The 20,247-nt window shown below is 43.4% G+C and overlaps 1 protein-coding gene across 1 annotated transcript in view; it reads right to left on the bottom strand.

The window, feature by feature from the left end:
• Positions 1-20,247, bottom strand: part of LOC142312565 (uncharacterized) — a 72,067-nt gene that overhangs the window by 29,198 nt on the left and 22,622 nt on the right. Inside the window, exons 8-13 of the mRNA XM_075351557.1 lie at positions 14,572-14,676; positions 10,923-11,102; positions 10,720-10,840; positions 10,111-10,178; positions 9,321-9,441; positions 3,264-4,365 (exon numbers count right to left, since the gene is read on the bottom strand). Of these exons, the coding sequence (XP_075207672.1) occupies positions 3,264-4,365; positions 9,321-9,441; positions 10,111-10,178; positions 10,720-10,840; positions 10,923-11,102; positions 14,572-14,676 (1,697 nt within the window). The remainder of the gene's footprint in view (positions 1-3,263; positions 4,366-9,320; positions 9,442-10,110; positions 10,179-10,719; positions 10,841-10,922; positions 11,103-14,571; positions 14,677-20,247) is intronic.

Below are 20,247 nucleotides of genomic sequence, written 5' to 3'. Positions count from 1 at the left end.
CCATCCACTGTGCTTGTAACTGCACAACACAGTGGTTTGAACACATCAAAAACACGCTGCATCCAAAATGCTGCCATTCCTGATTGTGGGCACGCACCCTTACACGTAATCCTGGTGCAAGCGCTCAGTGTAGAGCGCAGCATAAATATGAGCAGCGATCTTTTAGAGGCAGAATGAACAATCAATAGCGCTTGAAGAATTGGCTTTATTGATTTATTTTTTACACCACTCACCTTGCAAAATAACTGATTACAGCGATACCAGGTTTATATTTTTTTTTTTAAGTTTGGCAACTATCACACTAAAAATGCTTTTCACAAAACAATGTTTTTTGCATCACTGAATTTTGAAAGCTAGTTTTTTTTTTAATTTTTCTGCCGATAGTCATGTGAGGGCTTATTTTTTGCGGGATGAGTTGGAGTTGATATTGATACCATTTGTGGCTAGATAATTTTTGATCGCTTTCTATTCCACTTTTTATTAGGCAGAATAAAAAAAACACAGTAACTCAGCAATAGTTTTTGGTTGTTTTTTTTAACACCGTTCAACGTGCTGTAAAAGTGATAACAGTTTTATTCTTCAGGTCAGTACGATTAGGTCAGCAATACCAGATTTATATAGTTTTTTGTTTTGCTGCTTTTACACCATAAAAACTATTTTATAAAAAACAAACAGTTTTTGCATTGCTGTATTCTGAGGGGTATAGTTTTTTTTTATTTATTGGCAGATGGAGCTGTATGGTGACTTGTTTTTTTCGGGAAAAGATGACTTTTTTAGTGGTACCAATTTTATTTTTATATGACTTTTTGATCATGTTTTATTCCACTTTTTTTGTCCGATGTAAGTTAAAACACTGTTTTTGCTAGGTTTTTTATTTTCTTATGGTGTTCACTTAAGGGGTTAACTAGTGTGACAGTTTTATAGCTCAGGTTTTTAAGGAGGTGGCAATACCAAATATGTGTACTTTTTTGTTTGTTTTCTTTTTACACAAATATAACTAATTTATTAGAATTTTTTTGGTTGTTTTATTTTCTGATTTATTTTTACTTTGTTTTTTTAACTTTTTTTTTTTACTTTTTCACTTAGTACCTTTATTGGACATCACCCCACAGTATTCTGATCACAGCGGCAATGTTCTGCAGTGCTCAATCACTGCATCGCAGGAGTCCAGATCGAAGGGGAAAGTGAGTGCGATCCCTCTCCCAATCTCCTAAGTGCCGTGATCGATATTAAACACAGAAATTAGGGGATTAAACAACATGTCACCGTCCCTGGCTGCGAGGCCCGGGGCTCGGCTGTCAGGTAAGCAGAGTCCCCGTGCCACAATTGCAGGCACACAGCCCCCTGTGATTCCTTGGACGTACTTGTACATCCTTGGTCATTAAGTGACTTTAAAATAGGACTTAATAGCATGTCCAAAGTTGGAAAGCGGTTAAAGCACAGAGTTTGCACCTATGGCCCATGGGCATCTGTCTTCCACCTTAACCCTTTGCAAATCAGCCAAGCAGTTTGAGCCCTAAAGTCATGCAGCAGCCACTTCTGCTTTTTGATGACTCCGCTGGTTGGGGTTCCGTGGCCCTACCCCTGAAGTGGAATAATGGGCCCACATAGCCCTCCATGCAGAATAATGGGCCCCACATAGTCGTTCATACAGAATAATGTGAAAAGACAGTATCAGGGTGCATCTTGGACAGAGGATTGATCAGCACATAGCACTGGGAAGGAGGCAGTAGGGTCACCCAAAATGAATGACTGGACCAAGGCATTCAGCCCACCTAGTTCACCAGTAGGAATGGCAATACAGCCAACAATGGACGTAGAGAAAACACTTTAATCCCAGTTTAGGATCAGTTTTGAAAACACTCTTAATTATTGACTCTAAAACTGCCACAGGAGATGCAGACAGTGAGAGGCCTAGCTAAAATGTCCAGGAGGAATGGCAATACAGGCAGGATTAGACATACAAAAGACACCGTGATCCCAGTTTGAGATCAATTTTGAAAACACTCTTAATTTCTGACTCAAAAACTGGGCAAGAATATGCATTCACTAGACATCATTTTTTTAATAAAATAAAAAAAGTCTTACTGTTATAGTGCGGCATGACATTTTAAAACATTTAAATCCAAACAACCCTTGGTTTACTATAGACAACTATAGGTAGGAAAGCGATTCATGCTTATAATTAAAATAAATTTTATTAAATCTTATTATTAAAACATTAATAAAAAACAGAGAGCTCTCCACTGAGGACCTGAATATCACCTAGGTACTTGTGGGAGACTAGTGTAATATACTAGTAAATAATTTGGAGTAAAAGCAACATCTAATACATTTTGTAAAGAGTGACAACAAAAATCAATAATTATAATTTATAGTAATATATAGACATATTACAAAAGTATCGCTTTAAAAAAATTTTTTTGTATGTATAGAATCAACTGACCACCAGACAATAAATTCATATGTAAATGTAAAGCTGCATCAATTGATCCTAAATATGTTGTGATATAGTTCATATTTGCTGCTTACATGTGCCCGTTCAAAATAAAGTATAGTGCTGGTATAGCACTGTTGCTGGTAAGAGCATGTGATCAGTAAGATGCTTAATGGTGGCTGATTCGGGTCCCAGGTAGACAGTTCCTCTACTACAACACGTGTTTTGCCCAGGTTCTAATGGATGCGACAATCTTGGGCGACTGCAGGCTGCTACTTTTAGGCAGGGGGAGCCCAACAAGCATGGGTCTCCCAAGCCTGAGAATACCTTCCCAGCTGTTGGGCTTTATTATGACTGGAAATTATTTATTTAAATCATTAAAAAAAAAAAAGCCACATGCGGTTCCTCTTATTTTGATACAAAGCCAAAATAAGTACACAGCTGGAGCTGCAGCCTGTAGCCGTATACTTTATCTGTGCTGGGTATCATAAAATGGGTGGCCCCTACGCCAATTTATTTCTTTAATTTATTTATTTTTACAGTATGATAGACCCGCAGACCTGGTCTGTGATTGGAAGCAGTCAGACGCTGTCACAAAGGGTGGGGGCGCTCTATAACTGCAACCAATCACAGACGCCAGGACTGCTGGTGGATAGAAGAAGCAGTGAATCTTATCAATATATGTCGATATATTATCTGGATTCTTTTTGCTTAACAGATGTTTATTAGTAAATGCATACATTACATACAATTATTTGGAGATTCAAAAGGATGTGATTGGCAGTTAAAACATTTACCACATTCATAACACAAATATGGCTTTTACTCTGTGTGACTTTTCTGATGATTGACAAGATCTGATTTCTGGTTAAAATCTTTCCCACATTCTGAACATGAAAATGTCTTCTCCCTGATGTGAATTTTCTCATGTCGATAAAGATGTGCTCTACGTGTAAAACATTTCCCACATTCTGAACATGAAAAAGTTTTCTCCTGCACGTGATTTTTCACATGTGCAGCATAACAGGAATGTTTTGCAAAATGTTTTCCACATTCTGGGCATGAATATGGCTTCTCCCCTGTGTGACTTCTCTGATGTGTAACAAGATATGTGTGACGTGTAAAACATTTCCCACATTCTGAACATACATACGGCTTCTCCCCTGTGTGACTTCTCTCATGTATAGCGAGATATGATTGAGCCTGAAAAGGTTTCCCACATTCAGAACATGAATACGGCTTCTCACCTGTGTGACTTCTCTGATGAATGACAAGACTGAATTTCCGGTTAAAATATTTCCCACATTCTGAACACGAATACGGCTTCTCCCCTGTGTGACTTCTCTCATGTATAGCGAGATATGATTGAGCCTGAAAATGTTTCCCACATTCAGAACATGAATACGGCTTCTCACCTGTGTGACTTCTCTGATGAATGACAAGACTGAATTTCCGGTTAAAATATTTCCCACATTCTGAACACGAATACGGCTTCTCCCCTGTGTGAATTCTTATATGACTGTCAAGATGTGATTTCCGGTTAAAATATTTCCCACATTCTGAACATGAATATGGCGTCTCATTTGAGTGACTTATCTGATGCTGTGTAAGATGAGATTTGTTCATATAACATTTTCCACATTCTGAACATGAAAACGGCTTCTCACCTGTGTGAGTTCTCTGATGTTCAAAATGATGACATTTCTTGTTAAAAGATTTTCCGCATTCTGAACATGAAAATGGTTTATTTGTTGGATTTGTATTATACCATCTATGAATTTTATATTGTTTATCAGTCTTTGATGAATGAGAAGATGAAGGTATATCTGGCATAATGGTAGGTTCTTCATGTGTAGCTTGTTTGACATCAGGATTATCTGTTTTACAATCTGATGTCACATGTCCCTCTGAGATCCTGGCAAAGTCATCTGTCAAAAAATAAAACAAATTTGACTATTTTTGAATAATAAAACTTAAAAGTGTGTTGTTATTTTATTGTCTCTCCAGGACAGGAGACAAAGTCTAGCGCAGCGCCACCTATTGAAAGTAGCGATCCTAAAAGTTAAATGTGGATTTTTAACAATTCTTTACATATAACTTAGGATATATTGTTATTTTATAACATTTTAGCCGAATATAGCTGGAATTACAGACAGTCAAACCACAACTGTAAAGCTTGTAGCATATGCTGACTATCTCCTGCCCATATATTTCAATCCCTTACTGCTTATAGATTTTTAAAATACATTTAAAAGACAATCTGTCAGCAAGTTTTTGCAATGTAATCTGAGAGCAACATGATGTAGAGGCAGTGACCCTGATTCCAGTGATGTGTACTTGCTGGTCTGCTTGCTATCATTTTGATACACTCACTGTTTTCTCTGCTGCAGATCTAGTAGACCTCGCAATGCTGAGCTCTTTATAAACCCGCCCATAACATTGATTGGCATCATTCTATGTGCACTGAATATTAATAGAAAGCTGCTAATCGGTGGTGGCTGCAGGGTTATACAGAGTAGTTGACAAGGAGGCATGAGACACCTAGTCCGGTAGTGATAATCTCCTGCTGATAAAACACTGATTTTAATTAAACCACAAACACACTAATCAGGCTCTCAGCCCTTACCTCATGCTGCTCTGAAATTATCTAACAAAAACCTGCTGACAGATTCCCTTTAGTATCTCCTTATCCTTTTTGACTATGTCAGCCCTCGCTGTTTTTTTTCCCTGCCGTTGTGCCCCATATTCAGTAATTTATTTAGGGATTCACGTAAGAATTTATGTCTTTTATACACAACCATCCTTTGGCATAACAAAATGGTGCAAAAAAAATATATTACCTGTTACCTCTTACCTGTTGTGTTTTTTCCCCAAAGCGCTATGAGGCTGTTGCGTTTGGGTTAGGAGACCCATGGCCGGTCCGTGCAACATGGTCTTAGTACAGACCACGAAACATGGATGTGTGAATCGAAGCCTGCCAAGGGTAATTTTGGACTCGCAGACATTAGCTCCTTCAATTACGTTTTTCCCTCTCCATTCCTTCACGGGCTATACATTTTTCAGTCGATATAGGTATCAGAGGTTTTTTGTGTTAACAAGATGTTGATGTGAATGATATTTTACAATGCAACGTACTGAAAAATAGGGATCAATATACAAGTGGCATGAAATGAGAAAAAAAAGCCAACTGAAACTGATAGACAAAGTATTAAGCGGGCTTTACATGCTGCGACATCGCTAGCAATTGCTAGCGATGTCGAGCGGGATAACACTCGCCCCCGTCGTACGGCCGATATGGGGTGATCGCTGCCGTAGCGAACATTATCGCTACGGCAGCGTCACACGCACTTACCTGCTCTGCAACGTCGCTCTGGCCGGCGAACCACCTCCTTTCTAAGGGGGCGGATCGTGCACCATCACAGCGACGTCACACAGCAGCCGTCCAATAGAAGCGGAGGGGCGGAGATGAGCGGGACGTAACATCCCGCCCACCTCCTTCCTTCCTCATTGCCGGTGGAGGCAGGTAAGGAGATGTTTGTCGCTCCTGCGGTGTCACACATAGCGATGCGTGCTGCCGCAGGAACGAGGAATAACCGCTAAAAAGCAGAAAACGAATTTTTATTTCAGGACGACCTCTCCGCGGCAAATGATTTTGCCCTCTTTTGCGATCGCTTCAGATCGCTCTTAAGTGTCACACGCTGCGATATCATTAATGACGCCGGATGTGTGTCACAAAAAACGTGATCCCGACGATAAATCATTAACGATATCGTAGCGTGTAAAGCCCGCTTTAGGCTACAAGACTCTGACTCAAATAGGCAGGCACCTATTACAATTTGAAGGGCCATAGTCAAGCCCCAGCCGAACATAGTAGAACAATGCGCCGTGATTGAGTTGTGTGGTGCCGATAGCCAGACAAAGATCTGTGGTTGCTAGTGATGGTGGTATTTAAGGAGTTCAAGCTGATCCGGACTGCCCTCAACTCCCCGATGTTGTGTCCATGCTTCAACAAGGAATTAGCAGAGTGAGTATCGGAGCCGTGACATCATGATCCCAGGGAAAGAGAGGTAGGTTTTACCTAAAACATACTGCACCATTTCAGAAAAAACATGACTGAAAAGTAAGCCAGGGACCATAGAGACCGACCTTACATATCCGGCACAGCCTCCAGATGGTTTTCCCGACATGTGATGTGGTCTATGGCCCACAAACTGATGCCTGGTTACTTTTCACATGTTGTCTTTTTTTTCCTTTATTGGTTTTTACATAACACATTTACAACATTTGAATTTTGTTTTAGCCAAAGCTAGAAGTGATACAAAAATGGTTGACAAATCCATTGTGCTTTCCATCCTATTAACACCTTCCCGACCATGGACGGAAAGATCCGTCATGGTGCCCTGGGCCTTAAAGACCAAGGACGGATCTTTCCGTCACGACGGAATCGTGGCACCGGAGCCTCCGGTGATTGCAATCGGGGAATACAAACCGCAGATTCGGGGATGAGGGGACCTGTACCTGACCTCAGGAGGGGTGGTGCCTCCTCCCCGGACCTACAGAGGCTGTGATTGGCTGACGAACGCCGCTCAACCAATCACAGCCACTGTAATGTTCCAGCCATTTAATCTACTCCTGTATTTTCCTATTCCTGAGCTCAGCCCATCTTCTCCTTTGTGACATGAGATATATTCGTGCTTTGCATCAATCAGGCTAGACAATGAAACCTATTCATGTTTTAGGTGACTCCTCTGACCAACATGGGCTTCTTCATTTCCACTTTTTACATAATCGACACTAGGTGCACCACAGTCGTTAATTTTGTACGCTCACTACTTCCAGCATTATAAAGATACCAACGCCAACTACATGAGCAAAGCAAACCCAAAATACTTAATAAGTTATCAAAGAATGGTAAATATAATAATCTGCTATATATAACATTATTGTTATTTAATGGCTTTCATCTCGATTTCAAGCCATGGTTGAGATCGAGGTTAGTACAATTACAGCGATATCAGATTTATATAGCTTTTTTAGGTTTGGCAACTCTCACAGTAAAAAAAAAAAATAAAAAAAAAATAAATCACTTTTTTTTTTTTTTTTACAAAATAAAGTTTTTTGTATCACTGAATTTTGTAGGCCATAGTTTTTTTTATTTTTCTGCCAACAGTGTCATGTGAGGTTTTTTTTTACTTTGGGATGAGTTGGAGCTTTTATTGGTAACATTTTGGGCCACATAATATTTTTTGATCACTTTCTAGTCTACCTTTTGTGAGGCAGGAACATGAAGAAACAACAATTCAGGAATTGTTTTTTTTTTGTAGTTTTTATCTATGCTGTTCAACGTGTCGTAAAAGTGATAAGACCGCTTTATTCTTTGGGTCACTACGCTTACAGCGATACCACATTTATATAGTTTTTTTTATGTTTTGCTGCTTTTACACAAAACGTTTATAGAAAAAAATTGTTTTTGCATTGCTGTATTTTGAGCGTTATAGAGTTTTTATTTTTTTCACTGACAGACCTGTATGGTGGTTTGTTTTTTGTAGGACAAGATGATATTTTCAGCTATACCACTTTTAGTTACATATGACTTTTTGATCGCCTTTCATTCCACTTTTTTTGACAGCTGTATAATGAATAGACATGGCTTTGTCTAAGTTTTTTATTAATTTCTTTTACGGTGTTCACTGTCGGGGTTAGCCAGCTTGACAGTATTATAGATATTTTTTTCCGGACGTGGCGATACCAAATATATGTACTTTTGTTGTTTATTTTTGTTTTTACATAAATAGACGTATTTATTGGTATAAAAAAAAAATGGTGTGTTTTATATCAAAAAATGTTTTTTATTTTTGGTTTTTCATATTTTTACAATTAGTTTTTCACTTTTTTTTTTACTTAACTTTTATTGATCTGAATACAGGTATAATGTATTGTAATGCACCAGAATTGCAATACATCATACCTGTCAGTATGGCACTGACAGATCGCTACTTAGACCATGCTCCTGGCATGGTCTAACAGGCCACCGTAACCAAGCAATCCGGAGGTTGTCATTTGATCTCGGGTTGCCATGGCAATGATTGGGCCCCTGTGATCTCATCACGTGGGTCCCGGTTGGGTGGTGGAGAGAGTGCACTCCCTCTCCCAGCCTCCTAAATGCTGTGATCGCAGCATTTAGGTAGTTACACATCCGGGGGCAGTACAGGCATTGGGCCTGGATGTAACAGCCGGGTCTCAGCTATCACTTAAGCCGAGCTCCCGGCGGCAATCACACCGGCACAGCTCCTGTGCCTGCATGATCGCCATGATATACTGGTACGTCCACCATTTGAGGGAACACACAGCAAAATAGGACGTACCGATACGTCTAATGTTGGAGAGTGGTTAATTCTTATTTTTTTAGTTATACCAAATAACATTTAATTCTGAATTCTCAGCCTTTACTATATTAATTTATTCACATACTACTCTCATTCTATGTTCTACAATACCCTCGTTTGTCCTCAACCCCTTCCCGCCACAGCCGAAATTGCGGCTACACATTTCCTTTCCTTAAATTCAAAGCCATAATTTTCCTATTTTTTCCATTTATATTATTAAATGTAATCTGTTTTTGATGCTGTAGATCTAGGAGTTCTCTTAATGCCGAGCTCTGTCTAACCCGATTGGTTGCTTTCTGTGTACACTGTGCATAGGCAGAAGGCTGCCAATCAGTGCTGGAGGATGGGGTTATACAGAGCTAATGAATGTGGAGGACTACATGGCAGCAGGTTTACTGCCATGTGATGATAACCTCGTGTTGATAAAATATATCCAGTTTAACAAATTCAATAAAGTCGAATATGTGACTAATCTGCATTTAGCGCTGACAACTCACCCAAGCCGTTATCTGTAGGAGACTGCTCTTTACAAGTCCTCTTCCCCTGGACATCAGTCTCCGCTATTTTTATTACGGATTCAGCATTATTACAGTTCAGATCTTCATCTTGATTTAAAGCCTATGAAATAGATATGGTAAGAGTCACATATACTTGAATCTATCACATTGATTACTTTATATCCCCTATAAAAAATTCCTAAAAGAGTTAATCTCCCAAAAAGCAAGTTATGCCCAATTCTCCAGACAGGAGATAACTTGGTGACTGCTGGGAGTCTCATCGATGGGACTCCCAGCTTATCCAGTGATCGGAGCGCTGTAACCCTCGGAATGCCACTCTGCAGCTCCATCTTGACAGTAGTTGAGGTGCGCTCCATTCAATGACTCTGGGAAGGCAGAATTAGGCTTCACAGTCCCAATGACTGTGAATATAGTGCAGCGTCTTCACTTCATTCAAGAGCTCCAATCTCAGGATTGACATGGACCCCAATAATAAGCAAGTCATTCACTATTCTATAGATGGAGAATAACTTATTTTGGGAATGTTCGTTTAATAAGTAAGACGACCAAAAATAACATTATGGCAAATAGCTGCATAAATCCCACCGGTCGGTTCCTTTTCCCAACCTATTCCACAGACAGAAAAGCATGAGAAGATCCAGACCCCATGTAACGTCTGTGGCCAGCTGCCTTCTCCGCCATGTATAAATCATATAATAACGCTGGACGGCAGAACACGACCTGCACAGCCTCCTACACATCAGATCCCTACAACCTCCTCCCCACCGACCTGATGATCCTGTGACCAGTCCTGAGCTCCGGGATGTCTCGCTGGTGTCGTCCTCTTACTGGTTCTTACTGTAGGAGACACAGAAGGAAATCAATTAATTCCTTATATATAAGTAATTTAGTTTTTGCTGCTTTGGGAAACTCAACACAATGATTGTAACAAATGTACTAATAAGTTTTATCAGACGTTCTGCTCTGTTTTCGTCCCTTCTTACGACAGCCGTGTCTTCTGATCACACACCGCTCCTGTCACTGATATGGAGGAGCCTGTGACCAGACACTCTGCATCCAGGACACGAGCGCAGGAGCGGTGCACCACTGGACCCTCGGGGTGCCACACTCCCATCATTGATATGGAGGAGCCTGTGACCAGACATCCAGGACACGAGCGCAGGGTCTCTGTGCAACAATGGAGGAAGCGGAAAGGTCTCATCAATGGCCGCAGCGGTGACCAAGAAACATCACCGCTGCTGTTACAGTGTTTGATGGCCAAGGTCAAATGACTGTGTGGACCATGGAACAAGCAGTTGGGGTTCAATAACATGAATCTTACTTTTTATTTTTAGTGGCCAGCTTTGAACAGATGTGTGTATTTAGTCCTGTCTATTACCTGGTGATGTACGGGGCTGGAACTCCTCCATCATATCCTTGTACTGATCCCTGTGTCCTTCTAGATACTCCCACTCCTCCATGGAGAAATAGACGGTGACGTCCTGACACCTTATAGGAACCTGACACATACAATGATACCGTCATTCCCCGATCCCTTCATTGCATTACTGTATAATGTCCCAGCATTCCCAGCAGTGTCACCTCTCCAGTCAGCAGCTCAATCATCCTGTAGGCGAGTTCTAGGATCTTCTGGTCATTGATGTCCTCATATATCTGGGGCTGCGGTGGAGGCTCCGGGATTGGGCTCAGGGTTCCTCCCCATCCCCCAGACACAGGGGCCTGACAGCGATCACTAGAAGTCTTCTTCACCACCGTGTAATCCTGAGTATGGAGAGACACAGTAATAAATATCACTACAGATATTTTCAGAGTCAAAAGCTCTCTAGTTCCAGTTTTGCTTTAAAGTTTGTGATGCCTTCAGAATTTTCTTTATTTCTGCATAAATTTGGACCCGTTGAAGCACTAAGAGGTGCGAAACGGCCGTCGTCCTTAGGGGACCCGCACCCGGCTCTCTCCCCGCTACTTTTATCTGCACTTCATGATGAAATAAAGCACTTTGGAATACTGGATGGTGTATGCCGTAGCTTTTTACTTCTTGGACACTGATCTTTATAAATTTGACCCAAGACTATATCAGATTTTCACAGAAGTCCTAAAAGTAGCCAAAGAACCAAGTTAAACAAATTAAGTTAAAAAATATTTGATTTTGTCACTTTCTTTTTAAATAAGGAAAATGATCCATTGTCAGATATCTGTGAGTGGCAGAAATATGTAAACCCTTAGGATTAGTAGATAATTTGAAGGTAAAATCGGAGTCTGGCGTTTTCAATTAATGGGATGATAGTTAGGTGTAAGTGGGCGACCTGTTTTGTTAAAGGGAACCTATCAGGTGCAATATGCACCCAGAGCCATGAGCAGTTCTGGGTGGATATTGCTAATCCCTGCCTAACTGTGCCAGTATCAAGTAGCATAGATAAAGGGATCTTTAGAAAAAGTATTTCTAAAGATCCCTTATCATATGCTAATGAGGCCAGCAACTAGTCACAAGGGTGTTAGTTCCCTTGGCTAGTCGGCCCCCTTAGCATGTAAGCACGCTCCTGCGCAGCATCAGAGGATTGTCGCACTCAACACTCTGCTGCCATCGCGTCTGTTCCTGGATTTCGGCTTAGTGCACATGATCCCGGACTCTCGGTCATGCGCACTATGAAGCCGGGTGTACGCGTCCTGGTTTCAAACTCATGTAGTGCGCATGACTGGAAGTGCCGGGATCATGCGCCCTGAGCCGAAGTCCAGTGATGGCAGCAGAGAAGTGAGCACAACCATCCTCTGACGCTGAGCATTCATTAGCATGTTAGCACGCCCACTGGGGGGCCGACTAGCCAAGGAACTAATGCCCTTGCGACTAGTCCCTTGCTGCATTAGCATATCATATGGGATCTTTAGAAATACGTTTTCTAAAGATCTCTTTATCTATACTAGTGTATACAGGGACAGTTAGGCAGCGATTAGCAATATGCACCCAGAACTGCTTGTAGTTCTGGGTGCATATTGCAGCTGACAGGTTCACTTTAAAAGAACAGGGATCTATCAAGGTCTGACCTTCAGAACACACTTTTCTGAAAGTATATTTAGAGCAAACAAAGCACAAGGAAACGAGACTTAAGAAGAGTTGTTGATAATTCAAAGGCTGGAAACAGTTACAAAACCATCTCTAAAAGTCTACACTTCATCACAGATTGCATACACATGGTGGAGATTTAAGACCATTATTACACTCCCCAAAAGTGATTTGTGATTCACCAACAAAAGATCCCTCTAAGAGCAAAGTGTTTAATAGTTCCACAAAGGAACCCAAGGTAAGTTCTAAGCAACTAAAGGTCTTCCTCACATTAGCTAAGGAGTCCACCACAGGGTTGTCAACTTGACTTTCTTTTTCTGGACAGCTTATCAGAAAAGTCACAGACTGTTTTTTTATGGACACATTAGAAAGCCATAATAAGTCATTAAAATGTTTAAAGGGAACCTGTCAGGTCCCATATGCATTCTGACCTATAAGCAGGGTGTTGGGTGGCCTAATAACCCCTTCCTACCCATTCCCTGTGTTGTAATATTGTGTAATATGAAAGTAATAAAAAACATTTTATTATTTACATATTCCCTATGTAAATGATCAAAAGCTGTAGCCCCCTGGGCGTTGCATTGCCCTGTGGGCGTGATTCCATGGATTTATTTGGCGCCCTGGACTAGCCAGGTCGTCACAGGTAACACACAAACACCCCCACCCCCACTAGACAGTAACATTAGCCAAACATAAAATCCTTGTTGCCTCCCTCCAGGGTCTGATGTCCACACCAGGTGGGGGCGGAGCCAAGCGGTTGGCCCCTCCCACCGAGGAGTTCACAGGCCTGGAGGCGGGAAAAGTGACAGAACAGTTTAGGAGGTTGAAGTTGTGAGGAGTAATCACTTGGGTGTCTGGGTTTGTGGCCCAGGCACTAACAGCAAGGTTGGCAGACGGTGGTGGCCGTCTGCAGGAGGGGTGAATCGACGCGGAACCGTAGGACCGGGGTCTGGCGTTGGCCCGCCGGTACCGACCGGGGAGCGAAGTGAAGCCAGCACACACAGGCAGGGCCATCGGACCCCGACCAGGCTTGGAGCCGCCGACAATAGTCAAATCCGAGTGTGACGGGAACCCCCGGGGGTTTCCTAACAGCCAAAGACCCGATTGAAGGCAACCGCCCACACCGTGAGGGTATACAGCTACCGCCTAAGGCTAGAGACCCAAGGGCCAGCGCCTGCGGGCAAACGGGCTCCTCCGGTATCCATACACCGGGGAGCGGAGTACCGTTGGGAATCCATCGCATTCAAACAAGTACACAAAAGGTGCAGGGAAAGACAGCCGCCATCACCTGTCCGGGGAGAGATACTGCAGCCGGCTGCGGGACCCGTCCATCCAGCCGTTTGGTTTACCGAGGACTTTGTGCATCTCTTGTCGAGTGAGTACACCCGTGCCATCCAGCACCGCGCCGCGCTGTCCCTACAAATCTGCACCTCACCAACCCTGCCTCCCCGGGACCACCGACCCCTACCCACGGAGGGGGGAAACAACATCCCAGCTGCTCCCTGCCATCACTCCCGGGATCCCTGTCACCAGCAGCGGTGGTGCCTATCTTCACCACAAACCGTGGGTGGCGTCACAGACTAAATCCCCCAAACCAACCACTCCTTTTCACTCACGGGCGAGGAGCGCCGCTCGAGTTCCCAGATCCGGCCCACCGCTCGAGCCACCGAGCAGCAGCAGCAGCGCCGGACCCGAGCGTTGGCGAGCGCAGCGCAGTGGCGTCCTCCTCCACCCGCGACATTTACATGAGCGACCTCCCCGTCGCTCCTTCAGATCCTGCGTGTGCGCACTTACCATTCCCGCAGCCTTCTTACCTGGGTGCTTGTTGTCGGCTTCAGACGCGCTCTGCGCATGATCTGATCAGTTACATAGGAAATATGTAAGTAATAAAATGTTTTTTATTACGCTCATATTACATAATATTACAACATAGGGATGGGTAGATAGGGGTTAATAGGCCACAGATCACCCTGCTTATAGGTCAGAATGCATATGGGACCTGACAGGTTCCCTTTAAGTGATCTATGGCTACAGCCCATAGTTCTGCATTCACTGTAACATGTCAAAAGATTATAATTACAGTCAAAATAATCTGTTTCAGTTTCTTCAGCTTCAAAAAAAAAATCATGGACGTCTTAAGGTATGTGATGTGACATCATCAGAGTCTCTCACCTCTCCTGTAATCCGGAACAGGATCTCTAAGGTGAGATGCAATATCCTCTCCGCCATCTTGTGTCTCTCCTTATCCATTCTCAAAGGGTCCATCAGAAAAATTCTCTAAAAATTGAAGATATCTAACGAGAGGATCCTATGTTGTCGGAATCTGAAAGGAAAGAAGATGAACAGATGGAAATTCAAACAAAATCCCATAGAAATAATACAATTTTTAAAGATAATAAGCAAAAACATTTATAGAGGTTTTATTTCATTAACCCCTTCACGACCGGCCGATTTTTCGCTTTCCGTTTTTTTTTCGCCATTCTTCTTCTAAGAGACGTAACTTTTTTATTTTTCAGTCAATATGGTCATGTGAGAGCTCATTTTTTTGCGTAACAAGCTGTACTTTTAAATGAAACCATAAGTTTTACCATATAGTGTACTGGAAAATGGCAAACAAATTGTTTTTGAGATATTTTATTCACTGTGTTCACTATATGGTAAAACTGATGTGTGGGTGTGATGCCTCAGGTCAGTGCGAGTTCGTAGACACCAAACATGTATAGGTTTACTTTTATATAAGGGGGTTAAAAAAAAAACAAAAAAAGTGGCGCCCTTTTTACGCCATATTCCGTGACCCGTAGCGTTCTCATTTTTTGGGATCTATGGCTCAGTGACAGCTTATTTTTTGCGTCTCGAGCTGACGTTTTTGAACGGTACCATTTTTGCGCAGATGCTACGTTTTGATCGCCTGTTATTGCATTTTGCGCAAAAGTTGTGGCGACAAAAAAAAGTCAGGAATTTTTTTTGCCGCTACGACGCTTACTGATCAGATTAATTGATTTTATATTTTGATAGATCGGCGTTTCTGAAGGCGGCGATACCAAATGTGTGTATATTTTTTATTTTTTTAACCCTTTAATTTTCAATGGGGAGAAAGGGGGGTGATTTGAAGTTTTAGGTTTTTTTTTAATTTTTTAAAACTTTTTCTTTGCTTTTTTTTATTTTACTAGTCCCCCTAGGGGGCTAGGATCAACAATCCGATCGCTCTGCCCTATCTGCTGATCACAGCTACACAGCTGTAAACAGCAGATACGCTCTCTTTCTGCTTCACTGGGCTGCGGGCCGAGTGAAACTGAAAGTAATTCATGGCATGTACAGGAGTCATCACATGACCCTGTGCTACCATGACAACTACCGGAAGTCACGTGGTCACGTCACGTGACTTCCGGTATCGGGCGGTAAGTAAAAGTTTACCACGATCGCGATTATAATGGCGCTGTCACATATTGATAGCGCCATTTAAGGGGTTAAACGGCACGAGCAGATAAAGATTCTGCTCGTGCCTAGCAGGAACACATCTCAGCTGTGAAAATCAGCTGAGATGTGCGCCGATCGCGGCATGCTGCCGGCGGCAGACCGCGGGCGGTAACACTAGGACATAATATTACTGCCCGCGGTCGTTAAGGGGTTAAAGGGAAGTGCACAGAATGACTGTTCAAACCTAGCACAGGTGCTCGGTGCATTATGGAGGTATTGATAAGTTTTTTCCAAATCCTTCTCCCCCTTCGAAATATATTATATAGACCTAAAAATGGCGCCATACAAAAACACAACCCCTACCACAATGAATAAAACCAGCTTTTATACGGCGACAACGAAAGATAAACCAGAAAGTTCTGACTCTTAATATGTGACAATAAAACAAAACAATATATAGAAATAAATGTTTGCTATAAGCAACTGCCAGCTCATGAAGGGGTTAACAGTCTCTGTCTTCAGTAATGGTGAATCTGCGCTCACCTCCGCCACCTGCAGGGCCGCACACTGGAGAATACGCTGCTCTGTGCTTACAGGACCTGCGGTGATGTCACATGTGGGGGAGGAGTCATGGGGTCACATGACCAGGAGGCTCACTCTGTGCACTGCAGGGCTGGTTGTCATGGTGCTGGGTCTCACTTTCCTTCTGTTGTTCCCATATTTTGTATATTCCTGGTTACACGTCGTCTAATGTGAGCGTCATCGTGTCAAATATTGATTAACCCTGTTCTGTCTCCGACATCCAATCTTTGTTTCTGGACGTTTATTTGCATAATGTTTTATATTTGCTAAGGCTACGTTCACACATCAGTTTTTTCTTTGGCGCTCCATTGGGAGACCCAGACAATTGGGTGTATAGCTATGCCTCCGGAGGCCAAGCTATACACCCAATTGTCTGGGTCTCCCAATTGGAGCTAGAAGAAAAGGAATTTACGGTAAGTAAACAAAATTCCCTTCTTTTCCATCAGGCACAATCCGGAAAAAAACGGATAAAACGGATCCGTTTTATCCCCATTGATTTGTGTTAGTGCCGGATTATGCCTGATGGCCTTGCGTTGCATCCGGCTTTTGACGGATCCAGCATAATTACTCAATGCAGCGGCCGGATGGAACGTTTCATTGAACGCTTTTTGTCTCTGGAAAAAAACGTATCGCGCCGAATCCGGCACGATACGGCGTGATTTAGGCTACTTTCACACATCCGGTTTGAGCACTGCGGCTCAATCCGGCTGTGAAAACTATGCAACGGATGCGGCGAAAACACCGCATCCTTTGCATAAGTTTTTACATGCGGCCCGTCCGTTTTTTTTCCGGTTGCGGCATGCTACTGAGCATGCGCAGTGGAAAAAACCGCATGCGGCGACCGGATGCGTTTTTTTCCGCATCGCGCCGCATCCGGCCTCCATAGGTATGCATTGAAAAATGCGCCGCAGCGGCCGGATGCGGCGCGATGCGGTGTTTTTTGCCGGAGCAAAAAACGTTGCAGGGAACGTTCGATCCGGCTGCGGCATTGGCTAAATCTGCCGCATGCGGCAAAAACCGGACCGAACGCAAGCCCCTGCGGCACAATACGGCACTAATGTAAGTCTATGCAGAAAAAAACGCAACCGGCGTTACAAAAGCCGGTTGCGGTTTTTCTGCAGAACGCCGTATTGTGCCGCAGAGCAAAAATCCGGATGTGTGAAAGTAGCCTTACAATGGAAGTCTATGGACAATCCGGCGTGATGTGGCAAAAAACGGATGCGGCCGCCGGATCCGTTTTTTTAAACTGCACATGCTCCAATTTATTAGAAAAAACGGATCCAGCAAAAAAAAACCTGACAAAACGGATGCAAAAAAACGGATGCGCCGGATCCGTTTTTTGACGGATCAGGTATACCGGATCCATAAAAAAAAGGATCAGGCACATCCGTTTTTGCATATTCTGCGCCCGATCCGTTGTATCAGGCACAAGCCGGATTGTGCCTGATGCCAAAAAACTGATGTGTGAAAGTAGCCTTAGGCTACTTTCACACATCCGGTTTTTGCTCTGCGGCAAAATACGGCGCTCTGCAGAAAAACCGCAACCGTTTTTTTTTACGCCGGTTGCGGTTTTTTTTTGCATAGACTTACATTAGTGCCGTATTGTGCCGCAGGGGCTTGCGTTCGGTCCGGTTTTTGCCGCATGCGGCAGATTTAGCCGATGCCGCGGCCAGATAGAACGTTCCCTGCAACGTTTTTTGCTTCGGCAAAAAACACCGCATCGCGCCGCATCCGGCCGCTGCGGCGCATTTTTCAATGCATGCCTATGGATGGCGACGGATTCCTGCGCGGCGCGTTAATTTTGATGACCAGAAAAACGTTACATTCTTGAAATAGAAAAGGAGGAATGTGCACCGCACTGCTTACCTATTGGAGGTAGTGTAGTAGTCCCGTTCCAAACACTATTCAGTGTGGCTCTTGCCTGGTAATATCCTTGGCTTGCCGGGTATAACCATGGGTCTTTATTCTGATCCTAATGGGTAAACAAGTCACCTACCGAGGTGCTATTGCCCAGTTACAGCCAGTAAATCCATAGAACAAAGAAAGACGGGCAGCACTCTCCGGTATTCTGGGACTATTTTATTTTTCAATGCTGACAGGTGATACAGACATGAGGGAATGGAGGGAGGGGAGCACGAGGACGACGGTACCGTTTCGCACCTCTAGGGGCGCTTTCACGGGTCCATACTCCCAGTATGGACCCATACCCGTGAGTGTATGGACCCGTGAAAGCGCTCCTAGAGGTGCGAAACGGTACCGTCGTCCTCGTGCTCCCCTCCCTCCATTCCCTCATGTCTGTATCACCTGTCAGCATTGAAAAATAAAATAGTCCCAGAATACCGGAGAGTGCTGCCCGTCTTTCTTTGTTCTATGGAAAACGTTACATTCTGCGTTGCTCCCGCCCGGCGGTCAGTCAAAAGACAACTGACCGCGACGCAACGGATGCAATGCAAGGTCATCAGTCGCAATCCGCCACTAATAAAAGTCTATGGGACACAACGGAATCCGCTAAACGGATGCCATTGTTTACCAGAGCCGCAGATTGTGACTGATACAATTTAACGGAAATGTGAACCTAGCCTTAGAATATAGAAGTATTCACATTGGTTATTTATGATCTGTAGTTTACCTCCATCTAGTGGCCAGAGTTATTATTACAGTCTCATGCTCTCATATCCATACCCCGCCCCCTTGCAATGCATTCTGGGAACTCAGCCTCCATTTCCTTTCATAATAATAATATTTTTTTTTATAATTTTATTCACTTATATAGCGCTATTAATTTCACAGCGCTTTACATACATTGGCAACACTGTCCCCATTGGGACTCACAATCTAGACTCCCTATCTGTATGTCTTTGGAGTGTGGGAGGAAACCGGAGAACCCGGAGGAAACCCACGCAAACACGGGGAGAACATACAAACTCCTTGCAGATGGGATTCTTGGTGGGATTTGAACCCAGGACCCCAGCGCTGCAAGACTGCAGTGCTAACCACTGAGCCACCACAAGACTGCAGTGCTAACCACTGAGCCACCACAAGACTGCAGTGCTAACCACTGAGCCACCACAAGACTGCAGTGCTAACCACTGAGCCACCACAAGACTGCAGTGCTAACCACTGAGCCACCGTGCCGCCCATCTTGTCTTGAGGAAGAACAGACTCCATTACTGTCCCCCCATGCGATTGCTTTGCTGTTTTACCATTCCCCAATATGCTGTGATGTTCAATGAAACACAGATTCCAGCACAGCCTCCTTATTGGACAATCCTGCACACCGATTTATCTGCCTGTATAGCTATATGAGCCCCGGCCCGTTTAGTGAGGACAGAACAAACCCCTTAACCCTACAATGTGTATCGGGGGTCTTTTAGGCCCCGGTCCTTACTTTTTTGCTGTTATCTGTAAAATTACTTTATTTAGAATTTGGAAACTCCAGGTATTCCTCAAGTATGTCGTTGTTGGTAATATCCAGTTGCTCATATAATTTTTTTGATAGGCAGTTTGGTGTAACGATGCTTTTTTGGGGAAAACTACATCTGTACGGTACGGGGGCCTTTTAGGCCCCTGCTATTTTTATCATGTACTCAGCAGTGTTTGTTACTTTGTTTGTAGTCATGGTTGCTGGTGGAGGGGCCGGGGGTGGATCAAGCCATGTGAGGATGTCATGATTTTAGGAGGGAGTGATAAAGCCATGACATCATCTCAGGTTCTTCTGAACACAGTAGTGATGGGCAGTCCGGCTCTTTTTGGTGATCCGGTTCCCATGGCTCCGTTCACCAACAAGAGCCGGATCTTTCAAATCGTTCTCGGCTCCTTATTATATATTATATTTAAGATTATAGTGAC

The sequence above is a fragment of the Anomaloglossus baeobatrachus genome, chromosome 5, assembly GCF_048569485.1.
Source record: "Anomaloglossus baeobatrachus isolate aAnoBae1 chromosome 5, aAnoBae1.hap1, whole genome shotgun sequence".
Taxonomy (NCBI): Eukaryota; Metazoa; Chordata; class Amphibia; order Anura; family Aromobatidae; genus Anomaloglossus; species Anomaloglossus baeobatrachus.
The sequence above is the reverse complement of the archived record's forward strand: the minus strand, read 5'-3'. Positions and strand labels throughout refer to the sequence as shown.